This window comes from Mugil cephalus, chromosome 11, assembly GCF_022458985.1.
Source record: "Mugil cephalus isolate CIBA_MC_2020 chromosome 11, CIBA_Mcephalus_1.1, whole genome shotgun sequence".
Lineage (NCBI taxonomy): Eukaryota > Metazoa > Chordata > Actinopteri > Mugiliformes > Mugilidae > Mugil > Mugil cephalus.
In genome coordinates this window covers 7458537-7473183 of record NC_061780.1, presented here as the reverse complement: position 1 = coordinate 7473183, position 14647 = coordinate 7458537, and the positions used below count along the sequence as shown (strand labels likewise).

The window sequence follows — 14647 nt, the reverse complement described above, 5'->3', positions numbered from 1 at the left end:
TGTAGCTGCGGAAACACATGCACAGCTTACCTCGCAGTGAGAGGGGTAGGACAGGAAGGAAGCGAGGAGAGACAGAAACAGCGATAGAGAGACAAAGGGGAAAACAGCAAATGAGGGTCACTGGGGTTTTCCACTGTGTAGGATCAGAAAAGACATGAGCAGTAGGTAATTCAGCGTGAGGAGGGGAAACAAATCTTTAGTCACAGCCAGCTCAGACGTCAGATAGAGAGTGGAGACAGAAGAACGTCACACACAGAGACGACTTAAACTCTGATAGTTTACACAAAGGCGGAGGACTATAATCGTATGGGCTACAGATGGCTGAGATGAACTGCACCAGTAACCAGTACCTCAAAAACGGCAGATGCTGTGATCGCTGTCCTGCAGGTCAGTCAACATCACAAACTTTGTACTGCTAACGCTTATTTTCTCTTCACAGGACTCTGCACCGTTCCTCACACACTGTATACTGTGTTACATAACATCAAACACTTCTTTCTTGTCTCTATTTTCATCAGGGACATACCTAAAAACTGATTGCAATGGCAATAGGGGCACAGAGTGTGCCACATGCCAGCCTGGGACCTACATAGACACGATCAATTACTTGTCGAATTGCCATACCTGCAGACCGTGTCATTCCAGTAAGTCAGTCTTATACTGTGCACATGCACACCTGAGTGTATGTACACTTCCTTCACTTTACAATCTTTCTGTCTCAAGAAACAAGAACCAAAGTTCCTTCTGCTGTGTGCTTGTAAAGTAACAAGAGATGTGTTGCTGTTGTGTCTTTGTGTGAACAAATCCACTCCTTTACTACCTTCCTCGTTTCCATTTTTAACCCCCTGCTGTAAAAGTCCAGCGAGCTTAGTTCATGTACAGTCCCTGTTGGCACACATTTTTAAGGCAGCGCGGAATTTACGTTTTCAAGATACAGCCGATTTAAATATATTACAGTGGCTAAATAGAAAGGGGAAACTCTTATCTCGTCATTTACTCTCAAGACAAATGGGGGCAGTTCGAGCTGCGTGTGCGAACACTCCCGCATGTACTCTTACACGCTCACGGGAAATATAAACGTATGCCAAAAGACGAAATAAATCTCCCATTCACTCTTTCAGGTAACAACCTGGTGACAGTGAAAAACTGCACAGCTACACAGAACACAGTGTGTAAGTGTGAGACAGGTTTCTACTGTGTTAATGAAGAGTGTGAACACTGCTTCCCAGTGAGTGGTTGCCCTCCTGGCTCCGGGGTCAAATCTCAAGGTAAGGGTTATTTTAAAAGTGAATTATTATGTTCTCCAGCAGGAATTCACATCTAACTCTGTTCCTTCTTGCAGCCACTCGCACAACTAATACAGTCTGTACTGAATGTGGAAATGGAACCTTCAGCAACGTCACAGATTTCCACTCACCCTGCACAGCACATACCAGGCAAGACCATATGACCACTGTTACTGTTATTACTGTTATTATTATTATTATTATTATTATTATTATTATTATTATTATTATTATTATTATTATTATTATTAAATGTGAAGGCTCGCGTACGCTATGTAAATTGGTAAACCGTGACTAAATTAGTCAGCCACCAGCACCAAGTAGAAATGACTCTTTTGGTTTCGGTTCAGTTTACGAACTCGAAATATCCCACAACACACCTACAATACTGTAACTATATTTCTTCCACACTGAAGGAATAGTGTGGTAACAGTTTGATCGGTTGGTTCGTCTGAGTTTTCTTTTCTTTCTACAGCATTTTAGCATTTTAGTATTACAGCATTTTTTTTTACTAAATGACACTCTTTTGTTTTATGATGTTGTTTCTTTAGATGCGACCTTTATGGGAGACATGTGAAAACTGAGGGCACCTCAATGACTGATACCATCTGTGGGAACTTCAAATTCAGTAGGTCTACTGTGTAATTTTTTTCTTGGGTCATGACATTATAATCAAATTTCATCTTCTAAACAAAAGCAAGATTATGCAGTTTATGCAGCGGATGTTCTTACTGAAAGTGACTCGCTGAGTTCCTGCTGACCTAATGTCCCTATCTGTCTTATGACTAGTTACTATGAAGGGAAGCAGAGGTTGTACAGATGGGAATTTATTCCGAGGAAAGAGCGTAATGCTGCAGTTGGCGTGTCTCTGACAGGAGATGGGGGCGATTATGTTGTGACTTGCTGAGGAGGCTAAATTCACCTTTAGAGAATAAAGGTTAAAGCTGCCATTATCTAGATTTTCAAAGTAACAATGGGGAAACTGAGCTTAATGGAGAGCTTCCATTCACTATAATCAGTAACACAGCGTTTAATGGTGTGGTGGTTTTGAATTCCTTGGAGTGACTGGAGGCCGAACAGAACACTAAATGTGAACATGTTGGCGCGACTGACAGTTGGCTTCAACATTGAAAACCAGCGTCCCAGCTTTTTATACTTCCTCAAGCTGCTAGATATAGTTGTGGCTTTAGGGGGATTTGAGGGATTTTGCAGCAATGACAGGAAGCAGTTCTCTGGAGAACTTTGACAGGCACAGAGGACTGTTTCACTGTGCTGATGAGGAGTTGTCCAGAGTGGCCTACAGTCTACAGTCAAATAAGAGGCTGTATTAAGCTCTACTTTAGTTAGTTACCTTTAGTAGATGTTAGTAACTATGCTAACACACTGGTTATAAACTAGAACAATGCTAACCATGTGGAGATGTGCTAATTAGCTCTACAATACTTTACATTAGCTTTCTGTCCATTTGAGGGCATTTACTCAGTAACCAGTGATTACTGGACTATATTTATTGTCTATATTTGTCATGTCATTCACGCAGAAGTGGACAAGAGCATCAAAACCACAAATTTCAGGTCACTAAACATTACATGAGGACAATTTCTTTCCAATCCAGGCAGAAAATGCTGAAAAAGTTTAGTCTGAACCAAAGTGGTGGGCTGATTATACATCCTTAGTGTTACGCGACTAGCAAGGCCAAAAGGATTGAGGGTCAGGGCTTTTTTTCGACTGACTCCAAAGCCACTGCTTACGGCACAAAGCTACTTATGTAGTGAGGTTTAAGCCGCTAAACAAAGTCAGAGTTGGTACACTCTACATCTATTTACTCACAGGCACCATAGATTATTTTTCTACGCAAATGATAAAACAAAATCTGGCAGTAACTCGAATCACTAGGTACAAAAGAGGTGCGTTTAATGTTTAATTACCTACTGCGGAGGGTATTGTTGGGGCGGGGGGGTCTGATGAGGGTTCATTTTCACTATGTTGTAAATGTATCTGTTGCGGTTTCATTACATTTAGAAGACTGACATTTTTTTCCATCTTGTGTGTTTTCGCATTCTACACTCATGTTCTTAATGTTTCCATTTCTGTCATATCAGTCTCCGAGACAATTTTTTCAGCTCAATCCAGTCAGATAAGTAGTAAAACATAAAGTGACAAGACTATGTAGGCCTACCCCTGAATAAAACAGATCAAACATGCAGGAAACATACCCATTTATCACTTTATATGGAACGAAAGTCATTACATAAAAGGAAAAATTTGCAACAATGGCACTTTATGTTAATCCACCTTTTTGGGGTGAAGTTCACCGTCACACCTACAGGCAGCTATACCTTAGTAAATGAACACTGGAAAACGTGATAACATAGTTGTAATCGTATACAAGAATACCCTGTGTTTTAGCAAGATTCAAGAGTCTTCATTATCATTATGAGGACATGATGAAATATTGCAGAGACCCCTGCTTTAAGGCACACGTACGTACGCAGACATTTGAATAACCCTTATGTAATAGAAATACCACCTTTAAGAACAAAAAAAAAAGTAAAACATATGTACAAGAAAATGTGAACATTGTAAGTGAGAATAAAGAGCAGCTTAGTGCAGGTTCCAGTCTATGAAATGTTGAGAGTGTGTGATTGTCCTGATGGTCTGTTTGACTGTCAGCAGGGGTGAATGTGTGTGTGTGTGTGTGTGTGTGTGTGTGTGTGTGTGTGTGTGTGTGTGTGTGTGTGTGTGTGTGCTGTATATGGCTGCTAGGGGAAGGGTGCGTGTGTGAGAGTTCTGTAGGCGGGTGGGACGTGAGTGTTTCACTGTGGGGGGAGTGATTGCTTTTACAGTTAATGAATATATCACTAATCACAAGTTGTTTTTTTAAGGTTATAAGGTTTTTTAAGGTTATTGTTTAATGTGTATGCCTGTGTTGTTGTGTGAGTACATAAATGCTTAAAATGTATAATAATAAAGTGTATAATAAAATCTTACAGCTAAATTATAGTACAACATAAAACACTTATTTAATCCCTGTGCTGCCAATAAATGTCACCAATTGGGGTCAAGTTACCATGATGATAATTTATTACTTATTTAAATATTATCCATTTCTAGTATTCAGTCTAATTAATTAAAAAAAAAAAAAAAAACATTTCTTGTAATTAGGTCCCTCTATAAGCTCTTTCTGTCTCTTTGTCTCTCAGATTGTCACTGGATGTTACCTGCAGGCCTGTGGTCAGGACTCGTGTTCACCTTACTCATCGTGTTTGTTGTCCTCCTCCTCTGGAGGGTCAAACGCAAATCATACAAAGCAGGTGTGTACCACACGTCACATATGTAGGTGTGTTTTAACATTGTTTTTCTCACATTTTTCTTCTCATTCTTGAAAAAAAAAAGTCTCCCTGAATAGGCGATAAAGAAATGTGCAAGCATGCCGCAAGCAGTAACTACTCTTGTCGTTAACCGCAACTATGAGACTGATTTGCTTTGAAGTCATACAGTTGAAGGTCACCACTTATCTCTCTCAAACACAACCCTCCCACTGTTTCCTTGCAGTGTATTAATAACAAAAAGTCACATTTGCATGTCTCATGCCATTATGTAAAACATAATTCAGTGAAACTTGGAGTTCACTATTGTTGAATGTAAGGAGCTCTTGCACAAACGCAGTATTTTCTTTTCTTATGAGTTTTGTAACCTGCTGAAATGCACAGCTGTTGAATGTGATGCTAGATGAGGCTCCGAGGACGATGACTGAATGGGGAAACCACATCCTGTACATCTTCAGCTTGACACACTTATTTTGTATAATGTGACGCACGCTTCACAGGCAGCTAACTCATACTGAGAAACAGGCCCTACGTCTGCAGCACAGTCACAAAATGTTCGTGTTTTGGCTGACTGTGTATTTCACAGACAACTACTGTATTTCCAGAGAAGCAGCGTGCTAATACTGAAATTAGCAGATTAAGTACAAAGAGTGACAAATGCATACCTTTTAGAACACAATCTGATGTGTGTGTCATATCTCAAGTGGCATTACAAGGGTTTTTCACTCATTTGGGTTCAAAACAACTGATAAGGTTCATTTGGGCACAGAAGACAGTCTTCCTGACCCTACAATGTGTAGTTATCCGCACATTCATATATATCAGGATATCTCCAGTAGGTTAATTCACCAGAAATGACTGAAATACATGTTTCCCTTCTCACAGTAGTGCTGCTAGTTTCGGTTGTATCTGCTGAGGTTTTGAGTCGCTCTAGAATTTACTCCAGTCATTTTGCTGCCATGAAACTCGCTCACTGGAATGTTTGCATTCCTGGAAGAAAAAAAAAAAAAAAAAGGTCACTACTGGGTTTTTTTCCAAATGTGATTTTTTTATTTCTGAAAGACTCATTGTGGTTATTGTTGCTACACTCGGATGTTTGAGCGTCACTGGACAGAATCACATGCGTGAAGAATTTGACGCGTGAGAGCTGCTTTCACGTTGACCTGCTGAAGAGAGGCTGTGGTGCTCCCTGCCTCTCAGAGATTTGCTCAACTGAGCAAACTTTGCTGACTATACAGAAGCCAATCATGGCTTAATATCCTGCTCATGTGTAACCTTGAAAGTGAATGAGTCTGGGCTTAAAGGAACAACTGATCCTGTGTTTTGGTCCAACTCCATTATTTTGATGCCGTAAAATGCCCCTGGAAAAGATGTGTCACTCCGGCCAAACATCTGCTGTGGATCCCTAATTTCTTGCTAAAAGGAAGCTGGTCAAAAATGATTCAGGACATGTGTGATTCACCAAACCAACTGACGCAAAACAAATAGAGGTCTTTGGTCGCTAAACCAGGAAAGTTCATTTTTACCACTTGCTTAGAACTGAGTGTATTTTATGCAGTGACAACCTTATATGGTTACTCTTCTGGCCCAAAATACTTGATTCCGCTGTCATCTACTGCTGTGAGTCAGATGTGACTGACTGAAAAGGGAACACATTTTTTTTACAACCACCTTTCACTGAAACAGGAGGCGAGAGTTTGATGCAACAGATAATCATGAGCTTTTCTTCAGTATTAAGTCACAATGAGCTGCGGAACATTAAAATTTTACAAATTCATTAACGGAAATGTACCTTTCCAAGAAAACATGGCTCATACAGTACGTACATTCGTTTATCATGCAAGTGAGAGAGCTATTGATGGAGGCCGTTTGTCAGAAGGATACGGGCTTGTTTTTAGCAATGATCGGGGGAGGACTTGAATAGAACCTCGGGGGATTTGTCTGCAGGTCGATAAAAATCAGCCTCTGGCAACATGAAAATAATAGGGAAGTGTCAAGAAAAAACAGGAACCCAAATTGCACAAACATGGTGGTTGTGTTGATGAACAGATACGTATTGGGTCACATTTCTTCACTCAGCTATCATGAACGTATCTTTGAATGCCATTAAACCTCAGTCCAGTTCAGTTATATTCCAAATACAAACAGACACAAAGCCTGCTGACGACTGTGAGTCGAACATTTCAGGTTCAACTGTGAAGGCTTTTTCACAAAAAATTAAATAAAAAAAAAGCTATTATTTAGCTTTATGTGTGTCTGTGGTAACTGGGAGTCTGTGGCAATGAGCATTAACATAAAGTGCAGTAAAGATGGGAGTCAAACCAAATGGGACAGAGTTTGTTCAGTATCAGCGTAGACCTACTAAAATACAATAATAGTAGCATTTACATATCACATTAAGCACGACACACATCTGAACACGTTCTGAAAGGAGACAGATTAAAGGCTGCAGTAGCAGATAAAACATGCAAAGCAAAATGATTACTGGCGCCACAGAGCTGAGTATTTGGTCTTCAAAGACTTTATTTCCACCTATGGGCCAATTAGTGCAGCTGTACGTGCGTTTTCACACAGGATCTAGTTCATTTGGGGTCAAATTGACATCTTTTCTCTAACTGTGTTTGTGGTCTCTTCTCTGTGTGACAGTGAGCTCCAGCATTCCTGTCAACTTGGTGGAGATGGTCCCAGCGCCACCCGTCTGCCCCTCCGAGCAGTCCTCACACTGCCAAGAGACCTGCACCATCAATGACCTCAAATTAACTCTTTTTGACCAAGGTGATGAAAACTTTCACACTTTCTGCAACTGTTCAAAAATTGTCCTAAATTAGTGACGACAAAAGATAATTCATTCCAGTAAATGTAAACACAGAAATGCAATGGTGTCTATGGACAACATTACTTTTTAGCTTAGCCTTCAAGTGATGGCAATGTCAGTCTGTCTGTCCACCAATTTAGTCCTGATTTAAATATTATGTACTGACTGTGAAGACCGCAAATGTTTTTTTTTTTTTTTTTCAGTGCTTTGATTTATGACCAAATAACTGCAAAACTGCGGACAATTTGACATTACTGTGTAGCATTTACTGCTGGGTGCCAGTTTGCAAAGGTTAGCATGAAATGTTGAACTAAACTAACGGAGGAAAATGCACATATTAATATTTGGTCAGAATATTAGGTGCGTTTAGGGTTGAATACTTTTTGCTTTAGTGACTCCAAACCTCGTCAGATTTTCACAGTAGACAAAGAGATCCCAATCAAAGAAATGAAAGAGAAATGTTACGCTTTAGCATTTGTTTATTCAAGAAAATGAATCCTTTGTACATATCTGTGAGGCACAAAAGGAAGAGAACTCAGGTCCTTCCACGTTATTTCTATTCGACTGAGGTCAGGACTTTGATACCACGTGTTTGGGCTTCCTGCATGACTCAGTTTCTCCAACGATTTAGTTAAATGTCCTGACATTTTCTTGAAGAATTTGTTGGTGTAATTCTGAACTGATTGGTCCATCAATCATGGTTAACCATCCTGGCCCAGATACATATGAACAGGCCCACGAGAACATTACCCCCCCCCAACCCCACACACAGGTTTCTTAGACGGTACGAGGTTCTGATGCTGGAGTGCAGTGTTGTTTCATCTCCATTTAAATGTCTCTCATTTAAACCAAACAGTTCGACTTCGGTTTTATCTGTCCACAAAACAATTCCCCCGTAGTCTTCCAGCTTGTCCACGCGATGTTTAGAAAACGATGGACAGACATGTTCAGTAGCTTTGTTGTTGCCACTATGTGATGGACACTGGTTGTTAACATTAACAACATTAACATTAGTCAATGTGAGAGAGGCCTTAGTTGTTACCCTGGGTTCCTTTGGGACCTCATTGTTGGAGGGTGACAGTCGTCTTAAATCTCCAGTCTGTCTGACTGTGGATTTGTTGTAACTTTTTCCAGCCCAACTCTTTTTCCTCAGAAAGTTCCTTTGGTTTGTGGTCATGTGTTGTGAAGATAAGACTGTGACAAATTCCCACAAAGTGGGAAACTGAACAACACCCACGTCTCCTTAGATTGATGAAAACACAGTTGGATCAGATCCAATTTGAGGGATGAAAGTATGAAAATGTTAAATATCTAAAATTTAAAACCAAAATTAGAATTTTGGACTGAGGTTAAATGTATTGTCCGCCCTTATTATTAAAACCGGAAGTGAATTTTTCACTTAAAGTTCAGAGACTTCAGAGGCCGAGCACAATTTTCTTTCTTGATTTTTGCTTTCCATCTATATCAGGATGAAAAGTGTATTTTGCTCTTTCAGCACAAGTCTGATAATCTTCCAGCAACAGAAACACTCTAAGCCCGTTTTGACTGTCTTATGGCTCACACTGATTTTTGTTTCTCCTTCTCAGATGACACTCCAGTCATATCTGACATAAATCACAGCCTGATCAGCAGGCTTCCCAAACCTCTACTGAAGGCTTCAGTTTCCTTTGTTGAATCCAGTCACATCAATGGAAACTCGGGATACTGCACTGGCAACTTCATCCGGTCCCACTCAGAGCCACAGGAGGACGAGTGGTGGGGGACAACTGATTAAAGATTGCTTGTCCCTCTCCGGACTGGAGACACTGCAGCTATTTTTGTGACCCTCGGACTGGAGCTATTTATTACTTTTTTTTTAAAAAAAAAAAAAGAAAAAGATTTTCAGGTGAGTTGAGGTGATGGTTTGCTGCCACCTTCAGGACTTTCATGAGAACAGCAGCTCTTTACTTGAGTAATTACTCTTGATGTGAATCAGTCTAAATAAAGGAGCTTCACAAGTAAACTCAGCACTGTCTGCTCTGTAGCAACAGTTCAGTGCTGTCTGTATTTTCTTACTGTCAGGAAATCGTAAATAGTAAAATATGTTATACTTATTCCTCTGCAGCAGACACCTCCACGCGTGGTCTAGTGGAGGGAGGCACATTGACATACTGGATTACATGTTTCTTTGCTATCTTTCTGCCACCCCACTGCTGCTGTATATGTACTGTGAATGCATAAACATTTGCAACAGAAAACCCGCATCACTCAGCCATAACATAATGACCACCTGGCTTTGACCCCTGGTGAAGTGAATAACACTGGCTATCTCATTACGAAGGCACCTGTCAGACGGTGGGATATATTTGGCAGCAGCTGAACATTTTGTACCTCAAAGTTGACGTGTTAGAAGTAGGAAAAACGTGAGAGACTTTCACAAGGTTCAGACTAGTATGACTAGACGACCGGTCCTGTGTTGTGTCTGCATCGGTCATTGCTTGTGAAAAGTGATCCAACCATAAGCACATGGGCATGCCTTATGTGTAAGTACCAGGATAGAGGAGTCAGTGGACCGTTCCATCGTAATCAGATCATAAAGGTTAATCACTTCTGCAGTTCGTGGTTTTAATGTTGTGGCTGAACCCAAGTGAAGCAGAAAAAAAGGACTTAAGCAGGGACAAGCTAGTGAAATCAGAAAGCACTTAATAGACGAAATAAATAGGTGTTGGATTTTGTGGTGCTTGCTTTAATGTAAACTGTCTTTTTTTTGTAAATGTACTTTTAAATTATGTTTACTTTAACTTATATTGTCTCACCTTCAGTCAGCTATTTAGGTTCAGATATGTACATTTAGACCACATTTAGAGTGAACTGTAATGCATTTTTTTTATGAATGGTTTTCAGTATTTATGAAAGTGTTTTGGGATATTTCCATCTGAAACTTCCTATGTTGTGATGCATTGAAGACACAGACAGAGGGAAACATGTCAGATGTGGGAACTGTTTATAACATTGTGAAGACAGTGCAATATGAGGAAGTTGGGAATGTTTACAAAGCCATTTTGCTCTTTTGCAATCTTCTGTTCTTCTGTTATTGCCACCAGGCCGGACACAGTATGACAGTATTTTCACAAACATTGAGCCTTATTCTGATCCTTCAAAATGATATTGATTGTAATAAAACTGCTACAGATGTGGCTGTATTATTGTGACATCTACTTTTCTATGAGGTTATTGACACAATTCTGAAGTAAACTCTTTTCCAGTAGAGAAATCCATGTTAAAATCCTTCACTAGCTCCCACTGTCGGGTCACGAGGGATTCCTTTAGTGGGATTCTACAGATACAAGTCTTCCTCGGAGCAACGTTAATATCTGAGAGGAGACGGGGGAAATTTCACGGGGCATGAGCTAAACTTTGTTAAAGGAGAGCTTTTGTCTTTTGTCGCGCACAGCACAGCCACAGGGAACACACACTGAGAGAGTCAGTGGGTGACTTCAGTCCGCCTTTTTGAAGACTTGCTTGGCGATGACGCCTTGAACTCTCATCTCCTGCAGAGAGGAGAGAGCGAAGGAGAAAGGTTGAAAATGACCAGTGCGAATTAATCAGACAACACATGAAAAGAGGAGCTAAACGAGTGACACATAAACCTGGCCTCATATCCTTTGACCTCTTTTTCACCCTTTACTTATCTGCTCTCTTTTAGAGCTCATTCCTCCTTCCTCTCCTAGCTCCCCGCCACTCAGTCTTGATTAGTCCCTCACTTGTTCCCTTCTCCAGCATTGTGTAAGCTCTACAATCCACCTTCTAAGCCCTGACCCTCGCTGACATTTCTTTCCCAATTCTCCCCCTGAAATTAACATCAACGCGACGTTGTTTTGTGCAACAGGGGCATTAGAAATGCCATGAGTGCTTTTACTGAATAACACTCATTGTTTGAAATGTTAATCGGCACCGACAGATAATCTATAAGCTTCTACGCCTTTGGAACAGGAACGCCTCTTGAGTTTCTGTTGCGCTTTACAAAGAACACTCTTCTGCCTCTTTTCTGCTTCCTTCCTTCCTTTTTTTTTTTATTCGTTCAACTCGATTCACGCCAAGCAAAACTTTTGCAAATAAAAGCCATATAAAAAGCCAATAAAAAATTCACATTGCTAATAAAAAAGCCTCTCCCAACGGCAGCAACAGAGTGAGGCAATGAGTAACTTGCACGCTGCGTTTTATTTGCATGTTCTCCCTCATTTCGCATATCAATTTCTGAATCATTTTCCTTTCAATCTTCCTTGTTCCGTCTCCCCCTCCCTCGCTTCCTCCGCTTTGCCCTCTTCCTAACCCTCTTCTCTCTCGCTCTCCCTCTGCGTCCATACATCCTCACCAAATGCAGCTTGTCACCCTCCAGCCAGTGCGTCCAGCCTCGTCCCTCTTTCTCGCCCCGCTGTACACAAACCAGCTTGTCTCCTTCCCAGCTCACTGTGGTCTGCACAAGCACAGAGATGCTGTGTTAGTATGTGCAATTGGTATGCAAAGTAGCAATCAATCACACAGGCACAACAGGCTTTGTGTTTCTTTCTTTTTTCTTTTTCTTTTTTTTTGGCTATATTCAGCCACAGGATTTTGGACACAGGAAGATGGTGCTTATTGTAACTTCTGAAATAAATTGCTTTTTTATAACCACATTCATCCCTCGTAGTTCCAGCTGGGATTTAAACAGCAGGCGGTGGTTACAACACAAAACCATCACAGCAGTAGGTGAACCGAACACACAAAGCGACCCCGCACAATAAGGGATGTTTTCGCTGTAACATCAAGCCTTTCTACTTGTTCAAACCAGTCAATGTGCAGATTCAGGGTAAGAAAGAAACGCGCACACCTGACAGGTACGACCATCCACTGGCCCCAGGTCTTCGGTGAACTCCTTTCCAATAGTGAAATCCATGTTGAAGTTCTTGAAGGTGGTGAGTGTGCGGATTTTCATGGCTCCCGTTGCCGGGTCGTGGGTGATCTCTTTTGTGGGCTTCAACAGACACACAATCTTCCTCAAGGCAAAATTGATATCTGAGAAAAGACAGGGAGGAAATTTCAGGAGCCACAAGCGAAGGCTTTGGTGAGGCAGAGCTTTGTCTGGGGCGCAGAGTGCTGGGAAGAGAAAGGGAGTGGGTCTGGGGTCACGCAAAGGACAAGGTGGTGATTTCATGCCACTATGTGCTGCTGCAAATGAAGATGGTCCACATCAGGGAAACGGTCATTCAAGATTAACAGCAGCAAAGCAATGATCACAAAGCAGTATTGATTCAAATGAAAAGCAACGCACATGCATGTTATGGAGAAGGGTTTAAATGCACGAATCTGACATAAAGAGAGTATTTGATGCATGAACAAGAAAAAGCCCTCGTACCTAAAGCTGCAAGGTAGGCGTCCATGTTGTCCGCGTCCATCATATGATACGTGCCAGAGTAATTGGGTTTAGACATCTTTTTTTTTTTTCCTTTTGATCCAGCTAAAACTTTGTTCTTGCTTCTTCACCCGTGAGACTCCGCAGATCAGTCGCCGCCTTGTTTGGTATCACTTTCTCTTGCGCAACTTCTTTGAATAATGTCTGGATTGGACGTGGCTGCGCGTAAACTGAGATAGTTGACTCCCTTTTTTTTTGTTGTTGCGCCTAGTTTTAAGCTGGGTTACTGCTCCGCGGTTGAGATGTGCAGCTCCGCTACGCTGGTCATTCGATTAATGCAATCGTTTTCGGGCAGCAGTGAGTCACTCCGAGATTATCTGCAGAGCCACATGCAGGGGGAGGTTCATTCATCTCCACTAATGCTTTTTTTTCCAGATGGATCAGTTGCGGGGAGAGGCGGCGCTTCGGATCCAGTGGGTGGGCTGACAAAGGATTCAGAGTGGTGTTCACATAATAGAGGTTGGCCAGGTCCAGAGAAGGGTAGGGGTATTAGGTTGAGGTAGAAGACACACTCTGTATCCTAGTATACATCCAGATATGCAGAAATCTCTGATCTTGCTTTGATCCATTCCTGCAACAAGTTGGAGTCCTAAACTATCGTCTGATGTAGATTTATGGCATTTAGTAGCTTTAATTAGCAAAAAAAACTCGTAAAGAACTGATACAGTCAAAACTTGGTGTTAATATAAAGGTAAAACATTCAATTGAAAGTAGAAGAAAATTTCAGCAATTTGTAGATGAAAACCAAATATATTATAAACAGATGTAACATGCGAACACAATTCTTTCTAAAGTGGAGAGCAAATATTTTCAGAAAGTTCTCCCAGTTATGTTGCAGAAGTTTACAAAAATGTGTGGTACTTGTACTCTTTTTTTTTTTGTTGTTTTTGTTGTTTTTGTTTTCGTGTTTTTTTTTTCTTAGGTAGTTCTGGTGTAGCTTGGACTTAAGTTTTGGGTCATTATCTTGCTGTAGGTTGGAGTCTTGACCAGCTAGGTGTGTATCGGGGGGTACTCCCTGGTGCAGCAGAATGCTGTAGTAGCGGTCCAGGGTGCCGGTCACTCTGTTCAAGTCACCGACCCTGGATCTAGCAAAGCAGCTCCGACCAAGCTTCGTCCTCCACGTTTGACAGTTGACGTCACACCTGAGGAATATAATAATTCTCTGTGATGAACCGAGGATTTCCATAACACTTTCTTCCATTCGTCTTCAGTGGTCCATTGGCAGTGGTTCTTTTATTTTTTTGGCTTTCTAGCTGCAACTTGATTTAGCAGACCTGCTACTCAAAGTCTCCTCTTCACAGTTAAAACTGAGACTTAACTACTACGACCACTATTAAACTGGCCTTGAAGCTGATGTCCTGTAAGCCACACATCAAACTTGTCCTCTTGTTTTGTTGTGGCTTTAGGTCTACCAGACCTCTTCCTGTCGCGCTTTCCCCCAGTTTCTGAGGGCCTTTTGATGGTGAAAGAAACTGTACTCACTGACACCTTGACTTTCTTCACAATTTCTCTGTAGGAATGGTCTACATGTTGTGTTATGATGGCCTGTCTGTTTTCCATTGTTAATCAACCCTTTTGTGGTCATTTCTGGCCGTTGGAAGTATTCAGGAAAAGTTGGGACATGTGTAGGAAATGGTAGCACCAACTTTTAAACCAAAAAAAGGCCTTTCTGTATAATTTGGAAATGTGCAGTATGCAGTATTTTTCTGTTTTGGGTAACCTTTCATTTTATTTAACCTCTTGTAGTTCACCAGAGGTTTATACCTTTGTACGGTTCCAAGCCATT

The 14647-nt window shown here is 41.1% G+C and overlaps 2 protein-coding genes across 3 annotated transcripts; one reads left to right on the top strand and one right to left on the bottom strand.

Annotated features, from left to right (window-relative positions):
* Positions 1-86: 86 nt before the first annotated feature.
* On the top strand, positions 87-10623 carry LOC125016114 (tumor necrosis factor receptor superfamily member 5). Its single transcript, XM_047598302.1, has 8 exons — positions 87-387; positions 519-644; positions 1122-1268; positions 1343-1436; positions 1838-1914; positions 4490-4600; positions 7262-7390; positions 9017-10623. Exons 1-8 carry the CDS (start codon positions 318-320, stop codon positions 9202-9204), a joined length of 942 nt encoding a protein of 313 aa, XP_047454258.1. The 5' UTR covers positions 87-317; the 3' UTR covers positions 9205-10623.
* rbp5 (retinol binding protein 1a, cellular) lies at positions 10397-13226 on the bottom strand. 2 transcript variants are annotated; one of them, XM_047598303.1, is made up of 4 exons: positions 12805-13226; positions 12280-12545; positions 11785-11886; positions 10397-10960 (listed from the first exon to the last, which is right to left on the bottom strand). In XM_047598303.1, the coding sequence occupies exons 1-4, from the start codon at positions 12878-12880 to the stop codon at positions 10907-10909; spliced, it is 498 nt and encodes a 165-aa protein (XP_047454259.1). In that variant the 5' UTR covers positions 12881-13226; the 3' UTR covers positions 10397-10906. The 2 variants fall into 2 exon arrangements, with proteins under 2 accessions (XP_047454259.1, XP_047454260.1); XM_047598304.1 differs by having other exon boundaries at positions 12280-12464; positions 12805-13215.
* Positions 13227-14647: the final 1421 nt, after the last annotated feature.